The sequence below is a fragment of the Anoplolepis gracilipes genome, chromosome 1 (assembly GCF_047496725.1).
Source record: "Anoplolepis gracilipes chromosome 1, ASM4749672v1, whole genome shotgun sequence".
Lineage (NCBI taxonomy): Eukaryota > Metazoa > Arthropoda > Insecta > Hymenoptera > Formicidae > Anoplolepis > Anoplolepis gracilipes.
In genome coordinates this window covers 6,236,294-6,258,760 of record NC_132970.1, presented here as the reverse complement: position 1 = coordinate 6,258,760, position 22,467 = coordinate 6,236,294, and the positions used below count along the sequence as shown (strand labels likewise).

The window sequence follows — 22,467 nt, the reverse complement described above, 5'->3', positions numbered from 1 at the left end:
TCGTATAAAAATCAATCTTAAAATATATAACGTTATGCCACGGCAAAAGAAGAATCAATGCAGGCTAGTGGCAATAGTAGGATACGAATTAACAAGTTAAAGTAAAACGTAGACTTTAAAGCATCGGTAGAGTCGAAAGGGAGAAATCAGAGGGAAGGAACAAGAGAGAGTGAAAAAGAGAGTGAGAAAGGGTGGGTCGGGATGAGCGCGCGGTGAAAACGGAACGCTCGCAAAAGGGAAGTATTATCCGGCACGAGTAACCAATGGAGACCTTCACCGAGACCGAGATAGGTCGACATTGCCCCTGTGCGCTGTATATGCTCGTCGCACCCCGCTCTACAACAGTAGCGGCAGGCAAGAGAACCAGCCGTCACAAGCAACAGCGGCAGCAACGACAGCGAAAACAGCAGCAATAGCAACCCCTGCCGTCCCACCACGGCCGTATAAAGAGGACACCGTCACCACCACTACCACTGTCATCATCACCACTACCGCTACGCCACAATCCCTCCATGCCTACTGCGCTCACCCTGGCCTAGAGGAATAGCCTTGCTCCTGTATGTGACGATCCCACGGGGGTGAGGTGCCGACCGTGGCAACGGGGGACGCACGAGGGTCAAGAAGGGCAAGGAGGCGAGGGGACGAACGAGATACGGCGAGGGGGATGAACGCAGGCGCGAACGCAGACGCAATAAGCGAACAAAACGGCGCCGAGCATTCCGGCGACGCCAGACAACGCGGCACAATCGAGACGTGATAGTCACCGTGGGATCGACGAGAAATTGACAGAGAAAGAGAAAGAAAGAACCTTAAATTATCATCGTGTCTATCCACTTGACATAGTCAGTCCGTAGCATCCGAGGAGCATCGAGGATGGGAATCGTAAAAACAGCGTCGGAGAGCATCCTCGAGGAGACTGTTGTTCCGAGCGAGGAGGCGAATTATTCGCTCCAGGGTCACGCCGGTAAGTGAATTAATTTTTATAGTTTTACGCGCCAAACACCAACCATGGTATATATCAGATGCCAGGGTGATCGAGGTCGCCCACCCGTTTGTTCGTCCAGCTTGAAGCGACGCAGGAATTCGGATTGCTCGCAACGTCGCCGCTTTAAAGGCGATGTGGCGAGCCGCCCACTCAAGAGCAACTGCTAACAGGTGTTTTGAGATACAGATATACCGCCCGCGGTGCTTCCGTGCGCCAGTATACACCATTGCTGAAATTCGATCTTCGGCGCCGTCGTAATTAAACTATACTTGCGATCAGCTGGAATTCGCCGTTTACAATTTACGTGACGTTAAAGAATGTTATGCAGATCACTTGCGCGATCGGGAGTTCCTCAGAGGATCAGTTTGACCAATCGATTAATTAAGTGGAACAACTTCAAATTTTGATTCAAACTGCAATGTGATAAGTTTTTAAGATGCAATTGATATCAAAGATGGACGAAATACTACCCAAATGTTAAAATAATTGATTTAATAGAGAAAAACTAAAAATTTATACATACTATAAACAGAAGTCAAAAGAATTTTATGAAATTTGATATTAGGCCGGATATAGTTAATCATTATGATTGTGTACTAGATTCTAATAAATTGCAAAGCATACGAATTGAGACGTGTTTAAATGTAAATGAATTTTCAGAATCAGTATATTACATAGTTAAAGCTATATGTTGTCACTAACATCAACATTGTTTTGCTAATATTGTGTGCGATAATGCATGTTTGTTGCTTTTAATATATATGCATACGAAAGCACACAACACTATTTATACTTGTAAGAATCGATAAGTGTCGCGATAAAGATTTAAAAAGAATATAGCAACTTCACTCCCATTCGACAGAATCGAGAGAAATTGGCAGGTAGAACGAATGGATATTGTCTGTCGATCATTTCGATAATAAATATGTCCGATCCAGATCTACTTTCAATACGGATATTGCATTATATTGAGCAAAACCAGGTTACTGTAAACTGACCCAATTCTTGCTGGTAGGCATAAGTCTCGAATCGATTACAAACCGCGTGAATTAAAACTATACGTAAAACATTTGCAAGCTGATCAACCGTATACATTTCCTTAAATTTTTAATTTACTCTACATCTGCCATATTTGCATGCATAATTTATTTCTGTTTTATGATTTTCCATTTCAAATCCAGATTATTTATAAACTTAATTCTAACAAAAGAAACGTAGTATTTCCACACATATTGCGAAGTTACAATAATTATAATAAAGCAAGGTAACTTTGTATTGGATTATATTACGACCTTGCATGCGCGTATAAAAATAATCCTATATTAATTTCAAGGTAAATCATAATAAATCACGTTGATGTAGGAACATTTAATATATATATTGTTTGTGCACAAATGATGCGGGAAAGATAGCATTGCATAAATATGTAGAGATATGGAGCAATATGAAATTTTTGCCCTTGGCCTTGTAAGTACCTGGCGGTTCGGTTGGAAACTCGCGATCTTTCCTGAAAGAAACTAAACTTATTGTTAAATATGCACTTTCATGGTTAATCATAAGTGAAACTGATCAAGATGGTTGAATAATTTTGTGTGATGCATAATCTGCTGTTATTATTACGATATTGGTATATTATCTGCGTAATTAAGCTGTAACGTGTGGAAAGCACACGCGTATAATTTGATCCATAATGACATCAATTAATTAATTGATGTAACTCTCTAAACGAGCAAATTGCATACCGCTTGTGCAATTACGGCGATTGTGTATATTTTTATAACAACGAGTTATTATTTCGCTTTTATCGGAATAACAGCATGTTATCATTATGACAACCATTACGAGAATTTATGTGATTAAAGACCGCAATGTGCTGATTAGTCGTGTTAAATCAAGTCTCCATCTGTTTATAATGCAGCCAACTACGATCTAGAAAGACACACACACATATATATATATATATATATATATATATATATATATATATATATTAATAGTAAAAAGGAGGGTGAGAGGATGAAGTAAATTAATATTTATATATCAACAAATCCTAAGGATAACGAACTGAAAATTAGATATGATTCAAAGATTCAGTCAGATGACTTCAAATGACTTTTGTCAATCGCTAGGCATCATATAATTGTTTACTATAATTTAAAATAAATAAAGGAACAACATTTTTCCTCTTTCAATAATATCATTATATTAACGCAATTACTCAAATCTTATAAAAATATAATAATCAAACAATGCTGTAAAAAATAGTCATAAATTTTTTTATCAGAGGATATTCAGCTTTAAAAACTCGTAACCTTGAATTCTATAATAAAAACAGTTATACATTGTATCGTCTAATTTCCATAAAACTATTTAACGACTTGCGTTCTTCATATTGTATTTGTAGCAATTTTTAGAATGAATAAAGTTATGCTTTCCTCTCATACAAACACACACACACACACAGACATATGTATGTATATATATATGTCTTAATGTATATATGTAAACTTTTAATTTTTGCTATTATATATCTCTATAATTAAGCCTTAAATTAAAATTTTATTAAAGTCCTTTAATTTGAAATTAACTGAAGAATGTAATTATGTTAACTTTTAACTTCACAAAACTAGAGTTTAAAAAACTCTTCTTTTTCGCTTATAACTCGAAAATTATTGCTGCCCCAACATTTTCGCTAAGAAAATCGTTTCCAAATTGATCAGAGAATTCGCCTACATAAAGGATATCTGGTAATTACAAAATCTGGTAATTACCTTGTATATATATATATATATATATATATATATATATATATATATATATATATATATATTTAAAAAAACTTTGTTTTCTGGAGACTTTTTCGAGAAATCGCGCAAGTATAAATTATAAATTCTTGTAAATAAAGATTTTCTCCTAGTCAAACTTTTCTCATTTAATTTTCAATGAAAGTTATTTTATAGCAATACTAAAATATTCAAGAGAAGGGTTGAAGATTATTAAATTTCTATTGTTCCGATCTGCTAATAATGCATGTATAAGGTTATCAAGATCTCATCTCGATCCAAGAGATAAATCCTTTATAGACGTTCACTTTGAACGTTCTGCTTGAAACGTCTACTCGTTGCACAATAGAATAACTTAAGTGCCTATAAGTGCAAAATCAAACTTTCGAATTAAAAGTAGAATAAATATTATATGCTTCGTACAACGAATAACGAGAAACTACGACAATTATATATTATATCTTGTGAGAAAGTATAAAAAATCTGTAATTTAATTTAAAAAGTATATAATAAGATTGTTTATATACATCATGTTATATTTAGTTTACATTGCACGTGTCTAAAGAAAAAGTTTACGTCTGGATGAGCATCGGCATTATTGGGTTAAAAAAATAGTGTTTGTATAAAAAAAAAGTCACAGTTAAGTTAACAAAGCAATTATGCACGAAGTTGATATTGAAAAATTTATATTGCGTGTTTCTTATTTAAATATTCGTAATCTTAAAAATGCATTAAAGTAAAATAAATGTAATGGAATAAACGTAAAGTTAGTAATTTGTAAAATATCGTTTGAGATATATTTGTTTTTCAACTCAGATTAAAGTAATAAAAAGTTCCTACATTAAATTGATTTGAGGAATGTATTAAGCTTCTTTGCCAAATTCATCGATTATTTGTTCAGCAAAATTCAACTTCTCTTTTTCAAATCAACTTCTCTTTTTCATCAATCTCCTCGTACTCGGAAGTCTGCTCAGAGATTGATATCGTTTTTATCTCTTCACACACATCCTGCTCTTCGCTTTTTTTTATTGCATCCGCGGTAGATAATTCATCTTGCCTCTTTAGAAATTGCTCTACATCAGCCTTCAATCCTTCTCGCGGAAGGACATCGTTTTGTTGCCGTCCGATAGCATCCAAGAGCATGCTCATTGTTTCCGTATAATCTGGCTCAAACATTTTTCCTTCGGGATTCTTCGTGAATAAATACTCAGCCTGGAATACAAATACATTAGTGCAACAATATATACGTACGTCATAAATTTAGATATCGAAAAACAATGATAACAACAATGATAACGCAAAATAAAATATTTTGGTGTGTCAGAATTTTTGACAAATAAAATACTGCATTTAATAGATTAATTTAAATGTACAATATAGTATTGTTTAATGATAACTAAAAATTATTTGTTTAATTATAATTAAAATCATTGTAAGGAGGTTAAAATAAATAAAGATTCTAAAATTGTGACATATATATCTATACAATTTTCTGTGGCTGCTGTATTTCATCGCTCGGATGAGGAAGAATATGCGGGAATCTAGGATTGCTCATAATTTATTTAGAAACAGGTCATGTATCATCTATAGCCGATATTACGACCCACTTTCACTTTTAATATCGTTTGTTCCATTTTTTTTTTCTTTTATTTTTGTAGAATTCTTTTCATGACGTAATATAGAATAGCCTACGCACATTGCATTACCTTCGAATGATTTCAATCTTTTGGATCTCACGTAAAAACATGCCGTTGTGTTATTTGTATCCACCCGCATAGCTGCAACAATGATTGGCACAACAATGCAGCTATTATCAATACAACCATATATAGTTATGCTATTTAATGTGCGATCCACAATAGCAGAAACGGCGAGTTTTGATCAATGTTTTACAGTATATATCTCAAAATTGTAAGAAATTACGCAAAAGAAATTATATTTGCATATATATTATTTTAATTATATTATTTTATATATTATTATTTATATATTATTTTATATATTATTTTACAATTCTGCATTGAGAAAGAGAGAGCTAAATGCTATATTAAATTTTAATATTTTCCAATATCATCTTCAAAGTTTAATAATTAGTAATTACTTCAATGACATTTTTGTATTGTTTAGTCTACTATTGCATTATTATACTCACACAAATATCAACATCGGTGTTGCATGAGTTCATTGTCGATAAATTAGTTACCAGTTATGATTAACGTCATCTCTATATTTTACACGTACATATATGAATATCTTTGCGGTAGTATAATAGAACCAATATATAGCATCAACACTGCAAAATATTTATTTTAGTGAATGGAAATATGACAAATATCGTTAATGGTATCACACATTGTATGTATAAGGACAATTTAAACATTATTTAAAAGTTTTTAAGCAATATGCTAGTAATGTAAAAAAATGAAAAAAATTATTAATAAAAAAGTAGCTATTAATTAAGAGTGCTGTTAATTAAGAATAATTAAATGTGTCAAATAAAATAAGTTTTTTTTTTTTATGACATATATATACAGTTTTCTCTCAGATAGCATCTATGTCCTATTTAATGTGTTTCATCCAATTTTCTGTGATACTTCGAGTACGCGAAATAACTTTTTAATGAACGTATCGATTTATTTTGTTATGATTACAAGTTCAAACTTGAATTTCAAGGCAAACTACGTGAGCAGAAAGCTGATATCTTAGCCAATGTAAAAATGCATTTATTCTTTCTTTTCTTAAGATTTCTTATTTTGCACAGTAATAAGTATCAGAAATATAAATAACCAAAATTAATAAAGTATTATAAAACAATTCGCACTATACATATACTTTCCGCTAAAATTGTTGAGATGTGTTTATGATGATGCAATCTGCGATACGCCATGAAACGTTCATTATATCGCTCAGTTTTATGTCGTATTTATGACAATTATATGGATGTTACGTTGCAATTCGTAATTTTAGCACAGTCATGACGTCGTGCATATCGCGTATTCTCGTTATTAATTTTCCTTTGTGACTTGGTTTACGCGATCGGCATGCTCTTATGCAAGAGCATCTAAAGATACAAGCTTATTGTTGCGTTATCGCGTTCCATTACCTCGCAATCTAGTATTCGTGTCTCAATATTTCTCGAACAACAACGTTAGAGTCCTGATTTGTTTGCACACAACTCGCATAGAAATCGTCACATTATCTATCTCCAAGAAATATTAGAGTGCTTTTATCACACTGCATACATTAGTAATATGTAATAGAAAGTATATAATTAGCACCAAATATTATTTATTCGACGTTTGACTGCGTTAATTTAATGCAACGTTTGATAAGTAATACGTCTACATTTACGATCTTAATGTTCATGTTTCTTTGAAAAGATTGATCAGTCACTTTGTAGGAGCGATAAAAGGAAATGTCTATACTTAGGCACGCGTAAATTTTTTGTCTTACAAATTGGAAACTGGTAAAAAATCATCAATTAAAAAAAAATTAGGCTTTTTTATATAATAGTTAATTGTGAAATGTATAAATACATGAAACATTTATAACAAAATACAATATTTTTTTACTGTATCTTTTAAACAAGATGGTAAAACATTTTTATTTTTTTATAATTATTCGTCAATAATTATTCTAAAATTTGAATAGGTTTTATAATCTTATTGTTGTATCTTTTTATTTTATTTTGATAACGACGCTTCTATAGCGTATCTGTAGCAGATAAACACTTATTTATAAGACCCTTTAAAATTAAATTTCTCAAAAACTAGATAATCAAATCACTTGAAATTTAAATAGTCGATGCATTATTCTGTCAATAATGTTTTACAAAAATTGCATATAATTCTTACTATTTTGATATAACCAATCTTCTTAATTATATCTATGAAAGTGTAAAAACGCTTAAAAAATTGATCTATAATGCAAGATATGAGTAATCTTTATAAATCAAGTTTGCGATAAATCTAAAGTCTTAGAAATATAAAAAAGACAATCAGACTGTCAAAAAAACTTTATATGATGAATTGGATTTACTAAGTGTACAACATGTGTGTCTATTGACGAAAATATGTCGATATCGTAATATATTGTATTTTGATACTAGACAGGAGATAATTTTTTCAAGACTAAATGTACATGACCGATATCTGAATGATCGATCGAACTGACGCGACGATGAAATTTTTATCAGACAGTCAACATTTTCATCAAGACCGGTTCATCAGTTTAAATTTTTGATGGCAAATATATTGCTAACAATAAGATATTATATTAGAGTTCACGAATAGTTGAGTATATAGACGAATTCCTTCATATCACAAATTTATAGTCGATTATATAAAAAGGTAAAGGGATCACATTTGAATGTTGAAAGCTCAATGTCAAGTCATCGAATAAATAGGAAAAGGTTCAATTTATCATTGGAAAAAGGAAGATTAATGATCAAACATAGATCTTCAGAAAGCATCAATTTCGAAGAGCATTTTAAAATATCTGCACATTGCTTTTTTACTTTCTCTTTCTCTCTCTCTCTCTCTCTCTCTCTCTCTCTCTCTCTCTCTCTCTCTCTCTCTCTCTCTCTCTCTCTCTCTCTCTCTCTCTCTCTCTCTCTCTTCTCTCTCTCTCTCTCTCTCTCTCTCTCTCTCTCTCTCTCTCCCTCCCTCTTTCTCTTTCTGCAAGGTATCTTAAGACTGCATTTATCTGAATTCATTATCTTTTAAATAATGAATGTTGAAGGTCACATACACACTCACACGTTACTTTATAGTAGTACGAAATACCAATTTCATCGAACCCGTTGGGAGATGTCGAAGGTAATGCGAATTTATTTTATCGACGTTGTATCTCTCTTTTCTATCTTTCTTTTACTTTTCTCTCTTTATATCTCCTTAGTTTTTATATTTTCTCTATAATAACTTCTTATTTATTCATTTATGACACCATGTATATACAATAAAACTATTACCGATAAAATTCGTTGTTTGAAGAATAACATCGTGTTAAATGTGTTCATAAAAGTTATAAAATTTTTGCTATAATTAATTATTTTAAAACTGCATCTACAAACTATTTTATAATGCGACATCACAAAAACAAAGTTGGAATTGAACCAATCATAATATAAAATTTTGTATGAATGCAATACATAATTTTAAAATCACTGTATGTTCTTTTAAGGGTAGATTCTTTAATCAATTTTTCTTCAGCAAAAATGCTAAGACATTAATATTTCCAAGTTATAAGCGATTAAATAAGAAGAGTTTCTCGCAATCTAAACTGTTGCTGAGAAAACTAAACTCTTGCTGAAGAAATATCATCTCCAAATTGGCCAGAGAAGTCATTCTTAAAAGAATATACGATAATTTTAAGACAATGTATATATATATATATATATATATCCCTTCTGTTAAATTCAATATATTTTCATTATTTTTCCCTGCTTTTTATAACATTTTTTTAGTGTTTGACTAACAGATCAGGCATTAAATATGTAAAAAGCAATAAATATGTAAAGAACAAATTAATTAATATTACAAAATCGATTAATAACTTAAAAATAATACTTATTGGATATTGCACCTAATAGAGATATGTATATATATATATATATATATATATATATATATATATATATATATCTATTTCGCAATATCCAATATAAAATAATAAATAAATTATATATATATAATTTATTTTATTATTTTATTATAATTTATTATATATAATATATATATATATATATATATAATTTATTTAATTTTATATTGGATATTGCAAAATAGATATATATATATATATATATATATATATATATATATATATATATATATATATATATACATATCTCTATTAGGCGCAATATCCAATAAGTATTATTTTATATATATTATTATAAGTATTATGTATATATATAATTTATTTATTTATTTTCTTTGAAAAAATATATTTAAATATATAACTAAGTTTAGATAATATAAAATTCACATAGCACAGGTTTTAAATAATAAAATTGTACCAGCGATCTTTAAGGAGGTTCGTTGTGAATAATAGAACGAATTAAAACGATTACTGAAGCCAATAGTGAAAAAAATTGCTTTTGCCCTTTGCGTTTCTCCGTAATAGCGGACCGATCAAAATCGTCGAAGCTCGAAATTATAGATAGACAGTCCCGATATAGTCGACAGAGAGCCAAGAGAACGGTCATGCTCTTATTCCTCTCGTGGCTCGATGCTTCGGAGTGGAACGGCGTCTAATCGTGAGCAGCAGCAAACCTATCGATTTCCACGAGAACGGACTCAAAGTGTGAAAGTTGTTCTCGCATTTGCACATGTTCCTTTCGCGGCGATTGTCGAACTGTGTGGCAAAAATCAAATGAAATTACCCAACTTGGCGATACCTCGAAATGGACGTGTATTGGCTAAATCCCGATAGAATTCTATTTACCATTCAAATCTAATTTTCCGGCTTTCACTCCCGTTAATTGCAGTTATTACATATATGCACGCAAGTCATTATTTTTTGGCATGGTACGTGCAAGCAAGTGCACACATGCGAAAACGAAGTTTTTAAATGCAAACTACATACATATTATTTTGATTAAAATAAGTCACAATTCTAGTCAGATATTACAAATAATAAGATATGAATTGTTTAGAATTGTTTAAAATTGCATCTATACTCATTAATTATTTATTTAAAATTTTTCAAATTTTAAATAATAAATGCTAAAACGTATAAAACGTCAGAGTACATTCGTACTTGTTTAAATAAAATATTATTTACCTATGATCATATGATCAATCAAATTATTTTATATAATTCTTATCAAATTTTTACTATACTAATTATTTATACTAATTGTAAGATGTTTTTTAGACATTTCATCCAATCTGAAAAAGATTAAATTAAGATATAATACTTCTAATACGTTTCCGTGATGTCCGTTTCATATGCAAAGAAAAATGACACATTCAACAATTTTAAATTCTTACACACAAATAAATTATATATGTACAAATATAACTTTGTTACCAATAAATAATATATTTTAATAAACGTTTTATATGTAAATCTATAATTTTTGTTATTATTCCGATAGGCATTGATCACACAATGGCAATACCATGTGACCACAAAACTCGATACATTGCGCATTGTCAAATAAACAGCATCGTCTCAGTTTACAAAGCCGGTCGATACGTCTGTGTTCAGAAAAAAAGCTTATCACTTCTTTTAATTTGCCTTGCATATTCGGTCATTAATTTTGTCTCATCTGGCGGAGGATAATTATCAAACATCGCACATCGGAATAGCCCGAGTATGCCAAACGAACTGTGAATTTAATCGAATTAAAAGCCGGTCACTTGACGTAATTACCCCTGGGTCGCTTTAGTACAACGGGCTGGAACCCGTTTAGTCTGACAGAATTATCGGAACGCAGAGACCATAATCCATTTGTTGCAGTGCATTTTGTGCGAGTTCTTCCGCTTTTGTCTTACACGTGTTATTTCATTTCGAGCTATTATTATCGATGGAATTGTAATTGATAACATTTGTGATGTAAATGAATATTTTACTATTATTTTTTTCGCGATATATACTATGTGCATAATAACCAAGAATAATAAGTGTTTTCGTGAGAATAATACAAATGCGGTAAAAGGTAACAAACGATGATATACTAACGAGAAAATCTATTGGATCCTCTGGTCGTAGTTTCGCAACTTCTATCAAAGCCTCTGTCAACGTTGGAAACACGTACTTCGTGAGATAATGTCGCAATGGCTCCGCCAAAATACAAAGTCTTTCCTCCTCCTCTTGCTTTAACTTTTCCAGCAAGTTTGTCTGTAAAAGATAAAATTTTTCCATTGTACGATATCTATGATATCGTGCTATTGCTAATAACCTGAATTCGAGTGTATTGATCAACGGTATAACTTTAAAAAGTATTATTTTCGTTCCGCATAAACGTATATCAAGGATAAAAGAGATATCTGACAACGAGTTCTAAACTCGTTGAAATAATTCGCATTGCAAGATAGATATTTTGCGATAATCGACACGAACAGAAAGTTTTGGGTGGCATATGTTATATTTATTATATATAAAACTCTTTTTTCAGAAATTTATTCTTGATTCTTAATACGCTCCGCTTAATTTCGCTTGACGTTACTCTAGTCCTAGTCGAATGCTTGTTGAGTTGTCTATTGATTCTGCACGTATGTAGGTATGCATACGTACAAAAGCAAATCGTCGTATAAGCAGCCAACCGTGATTGATATGCATTTGTCAGTGACTTGAATTGCTAATGCATATACTAGAATTACAGGTTTTGTATGCAAAAAAGTTCCGTGAACTTCAAACGCGATTAATCCCGGTCAGTCGCGTAAACTTTGCCAGACACGCGCAAAAAACAGATTAATATTGCAAACGAGTATTTCAGCTCATCTAGTTTGCTTAATCCTTAAATCCGCTTACAAATTACTAAATCGCTTTCAAAAGTAATTTTTGTACGTAAAAACTTTGGACAGGAGTCTAATCGATGTGGTGTGCACATTGCGAACGCAATAACGAAAATTTATAACGAAAATATATATTGATGAAAACCGATATGCAGGCATATAAATTTCGCTGGAATCAAAAATATAACGTTAAAATTAAAGTGAAGTTTGGTCCGTCATTAAAAGAAAATCTGTTTCCAGAATTACGCTCAGCTAAGCAGAAATTTGCTGTCTGCTCTTGTGGTTACATCGAAGGAATTAAAGTAGGATAGATACGTATCATATATTACAATCTAAACCTATATGAAATCGAAGAAACGAGAAAGTGGATATACGCAAATTGTCCCATGAGTTATATCGAAACTAGTTATTGCGAAAATGGGCTTAGTTTATTTATTATTCTCTGGTTTATGCATTAAATTTATTTATTATTCATTTTAATCAATCAAAAGGATATAGTCCAACAATTTGAATAATTATTAGGTTGATTCTCTAGTTTGTGAATTAATAATCTGTTTGCATTAGCACACACACAATTATACAATTACAAATATCAATTCAATTTTGATAGTGAACTAATTTAGTTTGACTTCTAAATACTCTGAAAGAGAATTTACGAACCCATTCCTTCATTTTTTCTTCTCGCTGACTCTTACGTTCCAAAATTTCTCGTTCTTTCCGTAATTTTTCTGCAGCTTCAGCAGCTCGTGTTTCCGCCTCAGCGCGTTTTCGTGCCACTTCTATTTCCTCGGCTGTTAGTCCTGATCAGAAAAATAAGTATATTTTGACATTATTGTTTTGAAGCATAAATTTATTTAATTTTTGGCAATATCGTAATATAATAAGTTCCAAAAATTCTTTAATTTTATCTTATTATATGTGATCTCATTATAATATATGTTATAATACATGTGTATACATATAAATACCTATAAATTATTTAATATTATTATTTTATTAGATGGCACATGCATATAAGAATCAATTTTTTCAATGCCAATTATGTTAATTAAACATAACTTAATATCCTTTTCCTTTGTAGATGGCAGATATAATTATAATATAAACAAAGAAAAAAATCACGTCAAATCAAGATTGCAACAAACCAAGATTTACTAACAGCAAAGAGATTGACTTTTAGTTAACGAGAAATATTATTATAAAAATTGAAGCTTTTGTGTTCCAGAGGAATTACTGCTTAATTGGAAATTTGTATCTTTATCAGGAAATAATCTTCTTTAGAAACTTTGATTATAGGCAGTAAAAGAATTTCCACCTTATGACATTTATCCTTTTTTTGCCGGTTTATAACTATATTACAGGAATAAAATGAGCGTAATACGATATGCGCTACAATATCGGAAACAGACCAAAGACATTGACATGTATATCGTGAAAAAGTCGTGGAAAAAGTCGAGATGATATATAAAATTGCAGGAGAGAATGAATTATATCGCGCATACCGTAATTCCTTGGTTCTCCAAGCTTTTCCAAGCATTGATAAATCGTGGGGAACATATCCGGACAAGTGTCAGCTTCTACAGAGATGACGAGTGGGTGGATTTCCATTTCGTCGAATAATTGTAACGGCGTATTGTCATCCGTATTTCTCTCCCTAAGAATAACATAAATGATTCAATGCATTGCGTAGCTTTCGTATAAATTTAAATCTTTGTATTTTAGGAAATGGCATAGTTTACTTAATCGAACTATGTACAAATTTTGCTTGTTTTCTTTGCTCGAGAAATGTAGAAGACAAAAGTATCTTTCGCATCGATGATAATTTATTTTATCTAAATACATTTAAGAAAGATAGCGATCTAAGCTCTCTTATTAATATGTATGACTCGACATAAAAAACACTCTCTCAGCCGATAATCCTTTCAAATCCTTAATCGACTTAAAATCATTCGAATAAGTTTTGTTTAAGCTACGGCATAAAGTAGCTTATTAATTAACTGTCATTTAATCTTGAACCGTCGCGATATATTTTATTGCATTTTTCAATCTCATTTGCATGTGCTAGCTTTAATATCAATTCGTCTGTTATAAAACTGTTACAACGTAAATAAATACTATAATGTTTTTTTGTGAATCACGAGGAAAAGGATGAGAATATTCCCGATTCTTTTTGTCGCGAATATTGTTAATAGCTACCTATATTCTCTCAAACGTCGCAGCATATGTTCCTCCGTATAATGCGTATTCTGGATTTCTTTCTCTGGTAGATTGATGACCCGTTCCTTTAGAAACTTGTCACTCGCTTCCAAAATTACGACCAACTCCGGCAAGATCGTTATGTTAAAGTTTTTGATTTCGATCTCCTCGTTCTCATATTGCTTTTCCTCTTCCTCTAAATCCTCTTTGTCGATCAGAAATAACTTTCTTGTTTGTTCAATGGTCTTCGGATATCCATCCATCACGTATCCTTGGTTTAAACAGTCTTTCGATTTTAATCGATTCAGGAACAACCTTCGATATGAATTAGAAAATACAATGTCTCCCGATATCACGTTTATTAATTAAAAGAAAAACAAAGAGTTTAAAAGTGCTGAGACCAATATTATATAAATGTTGAATATAAAATATTTATAATATTAAAGCTTATATTGGATTTATTCTTCAAGAAAGTGATTCAACTAGTATTTTTAATCTGAAACTATTACTATATTTCTTAAAACGTTACGTTTAACTAGACAAATTTACAATGCAGTAACATGCAGCAATAATAAAATTTATTGTACAGTGTTACGTTTTTTGCATCGGAACTTTTTAATGCACATAAAGATATATTACATAATTTATCCGACAAGAAAATAACATAGGAATCATATGTATTATGCAACTTTTTCATAAGAGCTATACACATCTTTATAAGACATATGAGAAATGCCTCGCATATGTTCCGCTATTTGAATGGAAAAATGCTGAGAACATATATGAAAATACACACGTCCATTCAATACACATTACTTTGCACATTACCGTATACTTTGATCCAAATTGAACGCGAATTCGTGTAACAAAGCGCGTAAATGCGTTCAATTTTGATGCAATTAGTGTGTGCCGGGAAAAGCAAGCCCTATTTGAGCTTTTAGCACTAACTACGCTATTAAACCGTTATCAGAAGAGCACGTGGCGAATCAAATAATGTTTCGGTGTCGATGTGATTACAACACCGACCACAATACAGGAAATGAAGCAGCTAACGATGTGAACCCAGTCAGCTTCTCAAACTCAACACGCACACTCATGATATTTCGCCTGAACATACATCGTTACGAAAAGATAGAGAAGCTCTCACGCATACACAACTTGACGTATAAATATTTAATAACTTATTCAAGACGACATCGTCGAGACGACCATTATTCGTTGCCATGTTGCTCCGGATCTCGTCAAGCTGTTCTTGTAACTTTGCTACGCTTACGACCTCTTTTTCATCTTGTTTTTCTACCTTTTCTTCTTGATCCTCTTTATTATCTTTATCGTCATCTTCTACCGTATCTCTCAGGTCATCAATTTGTCGTCCGTTTGATTTCGCAGCTTCGATATCATTGATCTTACAATTGTTTGTTGTATAAGTTATACAAATTAAAATATTACATTAATATTATATTTTTATGAATAAATATATACATACCAATTTCTCAATTGTATCAGAAATCAATGTTTTCACATGAATATAATGTATATCATAATGATCCGCGAGATATCGAGCGACTCGAGTCTTTCCAGATGCGGGCGGACCAAGAACGATTATTTTTACTGGGCGTAGGTTTCGCGCTGTTTTATACTCCTTTATAATTATGTCTACGACATTTTGAAATGGCATGTCAAGGTGCCAACGTATCCGATCAATTATGTACACGGGATCGATGTTTAAGTCCACGGTCATTTGATCATATACTTGCTGTGAAACCTCTGGCAGCAGAAGAGCTTCTTCCTTTGATATGTTTTTTGTCTTACCAGTAGTTAGGCCCTGACTGATTTTCTGTTTAAAGATATTAATCAAGAAATAAAAAATATTTTACGTTCCATGACATATTTAATTTTAATTCTTTTAATTTACTTTTTTCAATATATTTTTTTAAAATATATTTTATTTATAAATATGTATCAAAAATGTATTGCATGTATGAAAGAATATTAGCGCAATAAAACAAAAGAGAGATATTATTAAGAATATATTATATTATAATTTTAATATATTATATTAAAATTTTTTTTAAATTATAAAGCAGGTTTGCAATGCAAATTTTTGCAATAAAGAAAATGGACTTAAACATTATAAGAGTGAATTAATATCCATGTACTCGTTAAAACCAACTCTAAGTACTTGATTCTTCGCATTACTTACATAAACCAGTTTACGCAAGTAGGACAAAGAATGTTTCAAAAACTGGTTTGTGCCAATAAAAAAACGGAAAATAAAGCAGATTATTGAAGTCAACATTTATTACAAATAATTAAGGTCAATAATGAAGAAAAAATAATGAAATGATAAAGCCTATATGACAATAATAATTTTACAATTACTTTTTTAAACGCATATTTTATCTCCAAAGTTTCTATTAATCTCATTTTATTATTTTTACAAATCTTTTTTTTTTTTTATTTAAGGCAAAAAATATAATTAAAAAGTATATCAAATGTAGTGCAATATGTTTAGTCAATTATACTACATTTTGTATATAAAAGATACGTCAATAACCTTTATGTTTATATAGTACCTTAACGATTGTATTTTGAGAAATTAGTTCCTGCTCCACCGCCACGATATACCGCACCGGAGGCCAATTTTGCAATACCAAAACCACAATTCTGAAAATCAAATTACCTGTAACGGTAAGCGGATCTCTGGTCAACCGAACAATTAGAATTCCAGCACGCTTCAAGTGACCTGCATTAATATCTCTGCACGCATATCTTGATATGATATTAAATTTTTGCAGATCATGGAATATTTTAAAATCTGATGTATGAGAGAGAGAGAGAGAGAGAGAGAGAAGATAATGCTAAAAAATTATATACTTTACTATTACTTTCACCATGTTGTTATCATATTTCCATATAGTTTCGATTTTAGCAATATCAAGATATGATTTATAACTGTGATTACTAAAAATATACAAATGCCAATATATTGCTTTTCAAACAAAATAAATGTTTTCTTTTATTACTTACGCAGTCAAGTCACGAACGTGTAAGAGAGGGATCCTGTTTTGTCCTTTGTTAAATACCGGTAAAAAAGGCGCGTTTCGCCAAGCCATTTTGAAGAGATAATGAAGCGGACCTTCTTCTTCTCCATACGTGATACCACAGCAAACGACTAAGGTTTTTAATTGGTTTTTTAAATTAGCAATCTTCTTTACAGCTACGATATCCCTCTCGCACTGAATGTGTTCCTTGTAATTCGGATGGGACTTCCGTTTTCGGTAGTCAGCTTCCGTGAATGGTAAATCCGGATCTGCCGGATCTAATGGTTTAGTGAGAGCCCACGTCATTATGGTGGAAATCAGAATAATGTGTCGTATTGGCTCCTCTCGTTTGAAAGTTTTTGGCGATTTCTTCTCCATACTTTCCAACGTGCTAACAATCTCTGGAAATCAGAAGAGGCTATTCGTTATATCGATAAGAGTCCTACGTGACTATAAGTTAAAGTTTCCGAACTTTTTACTTTTAATAACAGCCATGACTGTATCGCGGGCAACCTTTTTTAATTAAACAATACAATAACCGTGTAGCTAAAATATAGATACCTCGTGAGAAAATAAAAAGTTAAAGGCATTTGTGATTTTTACTAATCGCGCAATTTGAAATTTGAATGTATTATATATTGCTTTTTCTAATCCTCGACATTATACAGACATTATTTTTCTCTTACGATATATGTATTTTTAATTGAAAAATGTTTATATATATATATATTAAGATCCCTAATATAAAATCAGTATATTCCAACTTTCTTTCTTCTCTTTGTTAATATATAGTAAATATCGAGGAAGATAATGAAATTACATCATTTTTTTTTTTATTAATTAAAAAGTTCAACTTCCAAACTTTGCATCTATCTTGTGAGACGCAAAGAAAGAGAATTCCAAAAGATTGCAAATTTTATTGCATTTATGCATTAGTACGCAGGAATTAAATTGATATAAAATTCACAAACTTTTTTTTACAAGAGAACTCCAAAAGATTGCAAATTTTATTCCATTTATGCATTAGTACGCGGGAATTAAATTGATATAAAATTCACAAACTTTTTTTTATATAAAAAACAACCTATTAAAAGGATTGTTTTTTTTTATGATTTTAAGATTAACGAAATCAGTTTTATTTGTATTAATGAACCTTTCAAGACCCAGCATATCTCCTTGATTTGACCTGGCTCTTGTGTAATGTCGTAGATAATGATACCACAGGTCATCAACTCGGATAAAAAGAGGCCTTTGTCGAATGAACTAATTATCCTTACATTTTCTGGACATGTATACTGTCGAATAACAAGGAGAATCAAATAGTAGTATTTCGTACAAACAAACCTGACATACTTTTTTCTCGTAGACTCTTTTATTTTTTGTATTCCTGTCTCATTTTATTACTGATATTTGTATCACGCAACATCGCGCGCAACACACACACACACACACACACAAGCTGTACAAAGAAACTAACTAAATGCAATGATATTAATAGCAAAAATGTTAGTATACATATATACATATTAATCAAATCTCTATTTAAAAATAGTAAGTAAAATTCAATTCATGGTAAAAATATAAAGAGAATAAATAATAAAATTATATATCTCCGTGCGGCCACAAAAGAAATATGTTTGATAAAGACAATATACTTGATAAAGATAAATTCGTTAATTTCGAAATATGAAAGGAAATTATTATTTAAAAATATTTGAATTTTAAAGAAACTTGAAAATGTTACTTTGCTGTCCAAAATTGTACCAATCACTTCATATTTTCTCGAAATTTTTGCGTCTTTCTTCGATCGATTTCTTTTTTCTTTCTCTTCTTCTTTGATATATTCATCCTCGAATTCTTCATCTTCTTCGTCCGGCAAAACATCTATACTTAGCGGATCAATATACGTAGTATCCGATAATACCTGAAATTTTTACTTTTCAAAATAGTCAAGTTTTTTCTAATATAAAAAATATAAATGTCATAAACATAAATAGAAAATATTTAATATAATTAATGCTTAAAAATTATATTTTTAAGAATTGTTTGCATATATATAGGGTGTCCCGTAAGTAAAAAACTAATGACAGATCTTAAGATCATTTAAAGAGGATTTTTCCTCAGAAAATGTCAAGGCATTAATAATTTGCAAGTTATAAGTAAAAAAAGGACGTTTCTTGCAAAGTAAACTTTTTGGAGTTAAAAGATTATCAAAACTACATTCTTCAATTAATTTTAGACAGAGTTTATTCTTATAGAATTTTAATTTAACACTTAATTACAAAGATATATGATGACAAAAATTAGAAACTTGCAAAAAATGATGACGTTCCCTCGACATTTTCGCTGAGGAAAAATTGTCTCTAAATGATCTCAAGAATCTGCTATTATCAGACTTTTCATTAATTACAAAACATCCTGAATAGAATAATAAAAATATGTTAAATTTATATCTATATATATATATATATATATATATATATATATATATATATATATATATAAATTTAACATATTCTTATTTTTTTACCTTTAATTAAAATACATTACATGTATGATTTTACATGCGCTGGCGTACAATATTCAAGAGGAAAAAAGTAATTAGAGAATCGTTTCGCGTTTTTTATTTTTATTATATCGATTGAGATAATAATGGTCATCGTCGCATGAAGCTGCTTTATATCACTTTTCACAAAGCATAGAGATTATATGAGAAATGATCAGATGATCATCATTACTTTTGCGGTTTATCCGAAAATATTTATATATATATATATATATATATATATATATAAATCCGAAGAAATTTATATATATATATATATATATATATATATATATATATATAAATTCGACATATTCTTATTATTCCTATCAAATTAAAATAAGATTAATCAATATCTCGTTATAAAGCGCTCTATATAAACAGAAGAAAAATCTCACATGTCAATCAAATCCTATGACCAAGCTTTAAAGATTCTACAACAAAAAAGGAAAATATTATTATGATATGTATATTAAATAAAAATTCCTAATAAAAGAAGATTTCATGTATCAATCATGTATAGCCGAATTAAAATCAGCTTTACATAATGTTTTCGAAAAAACTGCATTATTTGTAATGTGTATTAACGCATGTATTTTTTTTTTTACATTTCTTTGTTTTCTGACAATGCAATATATCAATGTAATTTTAGTTTTATCTTAATTACTGAACCACAAACATAAATATTTATTTCACAAGATAAACTGTAGTATTACGATTAAAAATAACAGCTTCCAGGAAAATGTTACAAAAAAATCTCTTCGGATAAACTGCAAAAGTAATGATGATCATCTGATCATTTCTCATATAATCTCTATGTTTTGTGAAAAGTGATATAAAGCAGCTTCATGCGACGATGACCATTATTATCTTAATCGATATAATAAAAATAAAAAACGCGAAACGATTCTCTAATTACTTTTTTCCTCTTGAATATTGTACGCCAGCGCAGGTAACATCATACATGTAATGTATTTTAATTAAAGGTAGAGAGAGAGAGAGAGAGAGAGAGAGAGAGAGAGAGAGAGAGAGCTATAGGTATTCGCATTCTTTTTATTAAATTATAATTTTCAGCATCAAACATTTATTTTTTACTATGTCTTTGAAAGTAATTTCATGGTATTCGCATATTGTAATAAGTACACTTGGTTCAAAGCAAAATGACAAAAAGCATGTTTAAATTGTATCATCAAATGTGTCATAAAACCTTTTTTAAATTACAAAATCGTTATAATTCGTTATTCTTTTGCTTTTTCGAATAATATATTTAATATTATTTCTATTAATTGTATTCTTTTTAGGATAACATATACAATTGTTATAATAATATTCTATATAAATATAAAAAATATGTATTTTTTTTTAATAGTAATTTCTAATATTAAGAACAACGACTAAATGTAATGAAATATTTAACAAATTTTTGAAGATAAAAAAATGATTAAATAAACAGATGATTAATTTTGAGAAATCTAATTATATAATATATATTGCAGATTTACATGTATGGTTTTCTTAAAACGAAATTAATATGAAAGAACTGTAAACACGAAGAGAAAAATATCATTTTTAAAACTTTTGTTCAAAGTGTTCATCTAATACAAACTTAAATAATTTTAAGTAAAAATAAATAAATAAATAAATAAATATATATGTATATATATATATATATATATATACATATATCAGATTTTTTAATATTTTTATTATAAAAAACAGTACATACATCAGTTAATATCTTTCCATGATAGCTGTCAATATGATTGATAAAAACACGCCACGGCTTTAAATGCGGTTTTATATTTTCAGTTGTCAAGTCACGTTCTTCTTGTCGTTTCCGAGCGGCTTCAAAGCCAAATAGATCGTCTAAAGTGTCCGCGGCAATTGGCTTAGTTATTGACATATTTTGCTTGCTATTCGTGCTTTTAAATGCGCGGCATATGACTATTATATCATACAAATGTTTTATGTAATATTTAGATGTATAAAGTTATGTGAGATACGTTTTATCGACATTCGACATTTCTAGGCTGTTAATTGCAACTTCAAACCGATAGAAAATATATTTATTATATGCATATAATATATATATATATATATATATATGCTTTGTTATAAGATGCAAAACGTTTAGAGCTTTTATAATTAATTTTTTTTATTGGGAGTATATCCCCATATTATGAAACTCTTGGGATATGATTATATATATATAGTCAAGTCAAATATTGCAGATAGGTACGATTGTTATTAGTAATGAGATTAATGAATATGACATGCGCTGCTACGTTTGAGAATTATGTAGAGAAAGCTATACTATATGCAAAGGAAATACGAGGATTGTCAATCTACTTAAGACGAACCTAACAATAAGGCAAATGTACATTTTCAATTCTAAGACAATTCCCTTGAGAAAAGCGAGACGAGAACTGAAATTATAAGCAGCAGGCAT

At 30.2% G+C, this 22,467-nt stretch overlaps 2 protein-coding genes across 3 annotated transcripts in view; one reads left to right on the top strand and one right to left on the bottom strand.

Annotated features, from left to right (window-relative positions):
- The first annotated feature begins 710 nt into the window (after nt 1-710).
- Nucleotides 711-22,467, top strand: part of LOC140670195 (synaptotagmin-10) — a 31,504-nt gene continuing 9,747 nt past the window's right edge. Inside the window, exon 1 of the mRNA XM_072900768.1 lies at nt 711-964. Within this exon, the coding sequence (XP_072756869.1) occupies nt 874-964 (91 nt within the window). The 5' untranslated portion in view covers nt 711-873. The remainder of the gene's footprint in view (nt 965-22,467) is intronic.
- LOC140670139 (adenylate kinase 7) lies at nt 3,881-22,021 on the bottom strand. Of its 2 annotated transcripts, XM_072900693.1 has the most exons (12): nt 21,745-22,021; nt 19,218-19,397; nt 18,627-18,768; nt 17,460-17,874; nt 17,006-17,096; nt 15,916-16,266; nt 15,611-15,834; nt 14,430-14,744; nt 13,736-13,887; nt 12,894-13,033; nt 11,458-11,616; nt 3,881-4,980 (listed from the first exon to the last, which is right to left on the bottom strand). In XM_072900693.1, exons 1-12 carry the CDS (start codon nt 21,919-21,921, stop codon nt 4,690-4,692), a joined length of 2,637 nt encoding a protein of 878 aa, XP_072756794.1. In that variant the 5' UTR covers nt 21,922-22,021; the 3' UTR covers nt 3,881-4,689. The 2 variants fall into 2 exon arrangements, with proteins under 2 accessions (XP_072756794.1, XP_072756801.1); XM_072900700.1 differs by lacking the exons at nt 18,627-18,768; nt 21,745-22,021 and having other exon boundaries at nt 19,218-19,497.

Bases quoted from the DNA above. Each gene is read 5' to 3' on its own strand.
- LOC140670139 (XM_072900693.1), bottom strand. From the start codon at position 21,921: ATGTCAATAACTAAGCCAATTGCCGCGGACACTTTAGACGATCTATTT. The intron at 17,097-17,459 runs GTAAGTAATAAA...TTTGATTTTCAG, and splicing joins CACGTTCGTGACTTGACTGC to AATTGTGGTTTTGGTATTGC. The intron at 16,267-17,005 runs GTACTATATAAA...ATCTTTAAACAG, and splicing joins CTCAAAATACAATCGTTAAG to AAAATCAGTCAGGGCCTAAC.